Source organism: Coregonus lavaretus, assembly GCF_964263955.1.
Source record: "Coregonus lavaretus genome assembly, contig: HAP1_SCAFFOLD_594, whole genome shotgun sequence".
Lineage (NCBI taxonomy): Eukaryota > Metazoa > Chordata > Actinopteri > Salmoniformes > Salmonidae > Coregonus > Coregonus lavaretus.
Genome location: NW_028157751.1, coordinates 1,608 through 8,805, shown reverse-complemented (window position 1 = coordinate 8,805; position 7,198 = coordinate 1,608). Strand labels below are relative to the sequence as shown.

At 39.5% G+C, this 7,198-nt stretch overlaps 1 protein-coding gene across 1 annotated transcript; it reads right to left on the bottom strand.

The window, feature by feature from the left end:
• Positions 1–321: 321 nt before the first annotated feature.
• Positions 322–6,295, bottom strand: LOC311124968 (ribonuclease inhibitor-like; the record flags this gene model as incomplete). Its single annotated transcript, XM_084199059.1, has 4 exons — positions 5,752–6,295; positions 4,130–4,303; positions 2,075–2,248; positions 322–556 (listed from the first exon to the last, which is right to left on the bottom strand). The coding sequence occupies exons 1-4, from the start codon at positions 6,018–6,020 to the stop codon at positions 322–324; spliced, it is 852 nt and encodes a 283-aa protein (XP_084055185.1). The 5' UTR covers positions 6,021–6,295.
• Positions 6,296–7,198: the final 903 nt, after the last annotated feature.

The window sequence follows — 7,198 nt, the reverse complement described above, 5'->3', positions numbered from 1 at the left end:
GTGTGTGTTTGTCCAGTGTGTGTGTGTGTGTGTGTCCAGTGTGTGCACACACACAAACACACACTGGACACACACACACAAACACTGGACCACACACACATAAACACACTGGACACACACACACACTGGACACACACACACACACACACTGGACCCCCACACACACACACACACTGGACCCACACACACTGGACACACACACACACTGGACACACACACACACACTAGACACACACACACACTGGACACACACACACACACACACACACACACACACAGTCTTTATATAACTTAGTCCAAGTGGTGGTCAGAATGTTTGTCTTAACTAGCCTGATAACTCCAACATGTCTGATATGAACATTGACATAAACCCTCTACATACTTGAGTTTCTCCAGTCTGCAGTGTGGATCCTCCAGTCCAGCAGAGAGCAGTCTGACTCCTGAGTCTCCTGGGTGATTGTAGCTCAGGTCCAGCTCTCTCAGGTGTGAGGGGTTTGACTTCAGAGCTGAGACCAGAGAAGCACAGCCTTCCTCTGTGACTAGACAGCCTGACAGCCTGCAAAGAGTCAAATCATATTAAAACCACACTGCTGTTCTTTGGTGGTGAAAATAGTGGCAGTATATTTTCAACATATTCAGAAATATCAGTGTCCTGAAACCTGACATATCTATTCATAAACGAATGTATCATTATTAGAAATGACAAATTATCAAAGTATTGCTTGTAGATAGAAAAATGCATATGACAAATATTTGAGTAGACTGACCAGAGCAGTTTAAAAAGCAGTATCAGTCAAAAGACAGACAGTGAGGTATCAGATTTAGATTGTATTGAGTATACAGTCCACACCATATCTAGTTTGACAGTGAAGCTAACATTTTAAATGTGGCTCTATACTCCAGCATTTTGGATTTGAGATCAAATGTTTCATATGAGGTGACAGTATATAATGTCACCTTTTATTTGAGGGTATTTTAATACATATCTGTTTCACCATTTAGAAAAATAAAACCCCTTTATGTATCAAGTCCCCCTATTTGAAGAAGTCATAAGTATTCTGACCAATTCACTTATAGTGTATTAAAGTAGTCAAAAGTTTAGTATTTGGTCCCATATTATTTGAATGCAATGACTAAATCAAGCCTGTGACTGCCATGATTGAGAAAGATCATGAATGAATCATGAATAATAATGAGTGAGAAAGTTACAGAGGCTACAACAAAACATGCTAACCTCTCACCATTACCAATAACAGAGGGGGAATGATCCTTGTTCCTCTGTAACTTTCTCATTCATCATCATTCACGATTTATTCATGATTATTCATAATCATAGTAGCATCCACATGAATGTAGAAGTGTTCAGAAACATCTTCTATTCTTACTGACAATCCAAGTACGGGGCGGCATGTAGCTTAGTGGGTAAGAGCGTTGTGCCAGTAACCGAAAGGTCGCTGGTTCTAATCCCCGAGCCAACTAGGTGAAAAATCTGTCGAAGTGCCCTTGAGCAAGGCACTTAACCCTAATTGCTCCTGTAAGTCGCTCTGGATAAGAGTGTCTGCTAAATGATTAAAATGTAAAATGTAAATGTAAACAAGTGAAGTGACTCCGAAATGACAGGACATTATTCACCATTCAGTTTCTATTGGGAAAAACATCATCCAAAACACAACCAAGACAAACTGCAAATGTATTCAACAAGTTTGTAGAATCACAAGCTTGATATAATCACTGTGGGTAAGGAATATGGGACCAAATACTAAACGTATGACTAAATTAATTTGTCCAAATAATTACGACTTCTTCTAATGGGAGAACTAGACACATAAAATGCTTTCATTTCTAAACGGAAAAACAGATATGTATGAAAAACCTAAAATAAAAGGAGACATTCTGTACTGTTGCCTAATATGAAACATTATATCTCAAATCCAAAATGCTGGAGCATAGCACCAAATTTAAAACTGTAAGCTTCACTGTCCAAACACATATGGTGTGGACTATGTGTGCCTGGTAAACACATGTGGATCTGGTGAACAGTTATCACTTGTTGACCAACTACAGGAATACTGACCTCAGAGTCTCCAGTTTACAGTGGGGATTCCCCAGTCCAGCAGAGAGCAGCTTCACTCCTGAATCCTTCAGGTCATTGTTACTCAGATCCAGCTCTCTCAGGTGTGAGGGGTTTGACTTCAGAGCTGAGACCAGAGAAGCACAGCCTTCCTCTGTGACTAGACAGCCTGACAGCCTGCAAAGAGTCAAATCATATTAAAACCACACTGCAATTCTTTGGTGGTGAAAATAGTTGCAATATATTTTTTCAACATATTCAGATATATCAGTGTCCTGAAACATGCCATATCTATTCATAAATTAATGCATCATTATTAGAAATGACAAATTATCAAAGTATTGCTTGTAGAGAGACAAATATAGAAGTACAAATACAGTGGTGTGAAAAAGTGTTTGCCCCCTTCCTGATTTGTTATTTGTTTGCATGTTTGTCACACTTAAATGTTTCAGATCATCAAACAAATTTAAATATTAGTCAAAGATAACACAAGTAAACACAAAATGCAGTTTTGAAATGAAGGTTGTTAGTGTTTGCCCCCCCTGTTATAACACAACTCAACTGTGGTTTATCACACCTGAGTTCAATTCCTCTAGCCACACCCAGGCCTGATTACTGCCATACCTGTTCTCAATCAAGGAATCACTTAAATAGGACCTGCCTGACAAAGTTAAGTAGACCAAAAGATTCTCAAAAGCTAGACATCATGCCGAGATCCAAAGAAATTCAGGAACAAATGAGAAAGAAAGTAATTGAGATCCATCAGTCTGGAAAAGGTTATAAAGCCATTTCTAAAGCTTTGGGACTCCAGCGAACCACAGTGAGAGCCATTATCCACAAATGGCGAGAACATGGAACAGTGGTGAACCTTCCCAGGAGTGACCGGCCGACCAAAATGACCCCAAGAGCGTAGCGACGACTCATCCAAGAGGTCACAAAAGACCCCACAACAACATCCAAAGAGCTGCAGGCCTCACTTACTCAGTTAAAGTCAATGTTCATGACTCCACCATAAGAAAGAGACTGGGCAGAAATGGCCTGCATGGCAGAGTTCCAAGACGAAAACCACTGCTGAGCAAAAAAACCATTAAGGCTCGTCTCGTTTTTGCCAGAAAACATATTGATGATCCCCAAGACCTTTGGGAAAATACTCTGTGGACTGACGAGACAAAAGTTGAACTTTTTGGAAGGTGTGTGTCCCATTACATCTGCCGTAAAAGTAACATCGCATTTCAGAAAAAGAACATCATACCAACAGTAAAATATGGTGGTGGTAGTGTGATGGTCTGGGCCTGTTTTGCTGCTTCAGGACCTGGAAGACTTGCTGTGATAAATGGAACCATGAATTCTGCTATCTACCAAAAAATCCTGAAGGAGAATGTCCGGCCATCTGTTCGAGACCTCAAGCTGAAGCGAACTTGGATTCTGCAGCAGGACAATGATCCAAAACACACCAGCAAGTTCACCTCTGAATGGCTGAAGAAAAACAAAATGAAGACTTTGGAGTGGCCTAGTCAAAGTCCTGACCTGAATCCTATTGAGATGCTGTGGCATGACCTTAAAAAGGCAGTTCATGCTCGAAAACCCTCCAATGTGGCTGAATAACAACAATTCTGCAAAGATGAGTGGGCCAAAATTCCTCCACAGCGCTGTAAAAACATCATGGGAATTCAAATGTTTGATTGCAGTTGTTGCTGCTAAGGGTGGCCCAACCAGTTATTAGGTTGTAGGGGGCAATCACTTTTTCACACAGGGCCATGTGGGTTTGGATTTTGTTTTCCCTTAATAATAACAACCTTCATTTCAAGACTGCATTTTGTGTTTACTTGTGTTATCTTTGACTAATATTTAAATTTGTTTGATGATCTGAAACATTTAAGTGTGACAAACATGCAAACAAATAAGAAATCAGAAAGGGGGCGAACACTTTTTCACACCAAATGTAAAACTGTAAGCTTCACTGTCCAAACACATATGGTGTGGACTATGTGTGCCTGGTAAACACATGTGGATCTGGTGAACAGTTCTCACTTGTTGACCAACTACAGGAATACTGACCTCAGAGTCTCCAGTTTACAGTGGGGATTCCCCAGTCCAGCAGAGAGCAGCTTCACTCCTGAATCCTTCAGGTCATTGTTACTCAGATCCAGCTCTCTCAGGTGTGAGGGGTTTGACTTCAGAGCTGAGACCAGAGAAGCACAGCCTTCCTCTGTGACTAGACAGCCTGACAGCCTGCAAAGAGTCAAATCATATTAAAACCACACTGCTATTCTTTGGTGGTGAAAATAGTGGCAGTATATTTTTTCTACTTATTAAGATATATCAGTGTCCTGAAACCTTCCATATCTATTCATAAATGAATGTATCATTATTAGAAATGACAAATTATCAAAGTATTGCTTGTAGATAGAAAAATGTATAGTACGAATATTTGAGTAGACTGACCAGAGCAGTTTAAAAAGCAGTATCAGTCAAAAGACAGACAGTGAGGTATCAGATTTAGATTGTATTGAGTATACAGTCCACACCATATCTATTTTGACAGTGAAGCTAACATTTTAAATGTGGCTCTATACTCCATCATTTTGGATTTCAGATCAAATGTTTCATATGAGGTGAAAGTATATAATGTCACCTTTTATTTGAGGGTATTTTTATACATATCTGTTTCAACGTTTTGAAATGAAAGCACTTTATGTATCTAGTCCCCTTATTTGAAGAATTCATAAGTATTCTGACCAATTCACTCATAGTGTATTAAAGTAGTCAAAAGTTTAGTATTTGGTCCCAAACTCGTTGGTTGCATTTGCAGTTTGTTTTGGTTGTGTTTTGGGTTATGTTTTGTCCAATAGTAACTGAATGGTGGATGATGACTAGATTGATCTTCAATCTAAGTGAGTAGATAACATGTTTCTAAACACTACTAAATGAATCCTGATGATGACATGATTAAGAACAATTATGAATGAATCATGAATAATAATGAATGAGAAAGTTACAGAGGTTACAACAAAACATGCTAACCTCTCACCATTACCAATAACAGAGGGGGTATGATCCTTGTTCCTCTGTAACTTTCTCATTCATCATTATTCACGATTCATACGTGATTATTCATAATCATGGTAGCATCCACATGAATATAGAAGTGTTCAGAAACATCTTCTATTCTTACTGACAATACAAGTGAAGTGACTCCAAAATGACAGGACATTATTCACCATTCAGTTTCTATTGGGAAAAACATCATCTAAAACACAACCAAAACAAACTGCAAATGCATTCAACACGTTTATAGAATCACAAGCTTGATGTAATCACTGCAGGTAAGGAATATGGGACCAAATACTAAACTTTGGACTACTTTAATACAATATAAGTGAATATGTCCAAATTATTATGACTTTTTCAAATGGAAGAACTAGATACATCAAGTGTTTTCATTTCTAAACAGTAACACAGATATGTATGAAAATACTCTCAAATAAAAGGTGACATTATATGCTGTCACCTAATATGAAACATTCTATCTCAAATCCAAAATGATGGAGCATAGCACCAAATGTAAAACTGTAAGCTTCACTGTCCAAACACATATGGTGTGGACTATGTGTGCCTGGTAAACACATGTGGATCTGGTGAACAGTTATCACTTGTTGACCAACTACAGGAATACTGACCTCAGAGTCTCCAGTTTACAGTGTGGATCCCCCAGTACAGCAGAGAGCAGTCTGAATCCTGAGTCTCCTGGGTGATTGTAGCTCAGGTCCAGCTCTCTCAGGTGTGAGGGGTTTGACTTCAGAGCTGAGACCAGAGAAGCACAGCCTCCGTCTGTGACTAGACAGCCTGACAGCCTGCGAGAATAAAATCCTATTAAAATCACACTGCTATATGTTTGTTCAACATTTTCAGATACATCAGAGTCCTGAAACCTGGAATATCTATTCATATATGTATATACAGTTGAAGTCGGAAGTTTACATACACCTTAACCAAATACATTCAAACTCAGTTTTTCATCATTCCTGACATTTAATCGTAGTAAAGATTCCCTGTCTTAGGTCAGTTAGGATCACCACTTTATTTTAAGAATGTGAAATGTCAGAATAATAGTAGAGAGAATGATTTATTTCAGCTTTTATTTCTTTCATCACATTCCCAGTGGGTCAGAAGTTTATATACACTCAATTAGTATTTGGTAGCATTGCCTTTAAATTGTTTAACTTGGGTCAAACGTTTCGGGTAGCCATCCACAAGCTTCCCACAATAATTTGGGTGAATTTTGGCCCATTCCTCCTGACAGAGCTGGTGTAACTGAGTCAGGTTTGTAAGCCTCCTTGTTCGCACACGCTTTTTCAGTACTGCCCACACATTTTCTATAGGATTGAGGTCAGGGCTTTGTGATGGCCACTCCAATACCTTGACTTTGTTGTCCTTAAGCCTTTTTGCCACAACTTTGGAAGTATGCTTGGGGTCATTGTCCATTTGGAAGACCCATTTGTGACCAAGCTTTAACTTCCTGACTAATGTCTTGAGATGTTGCTTCAATATATCCACATAATATTTTCCTTCCTCATGATGCAATCTATTTTGTGAAGTGCACCAGGCCCTCCTGCAGCAAAGCACCCCCACAGCATGATGCTGCCACCCCCGTGCTTCATGGTTGGGATGGTGTTCTTCGGCTTGCAAGCATCCCCCTTTTTCCTCCAAACATAACGATGGTCATTATGGCCAAACAGTTATATTTTTGTTTCATCAGACCAGAGGACATTTCTCAAAAAAGTACGATCTTTGTCCCAATGTGCAGTTGCAAACCGTAGTTTGGCTTTTTTAAGGAGGTTTTGGAGCAGTGGCTTCTTCCTTGCTGAGCAGCCTTTCAGGTTATGTCGATATAGGACTCGTTTTACTGTGGATATAGATACATTTATACCTGTTTATATAGGCCTCCTGTACCTCAGTTGGTAGAGCATGGCGCTTGCAACGCCAGGGTTGTGGGTTCGATTCCCACGGGAGGCCAGTATGAAAAATGTATGCACTCACTAACTGTAAGTCGCTCTGGATAAGAGCGTCTGCTAAAATGTAAATATAGGACTTGTTTTACTGTGGAAATAGATACTTTTGTACCTG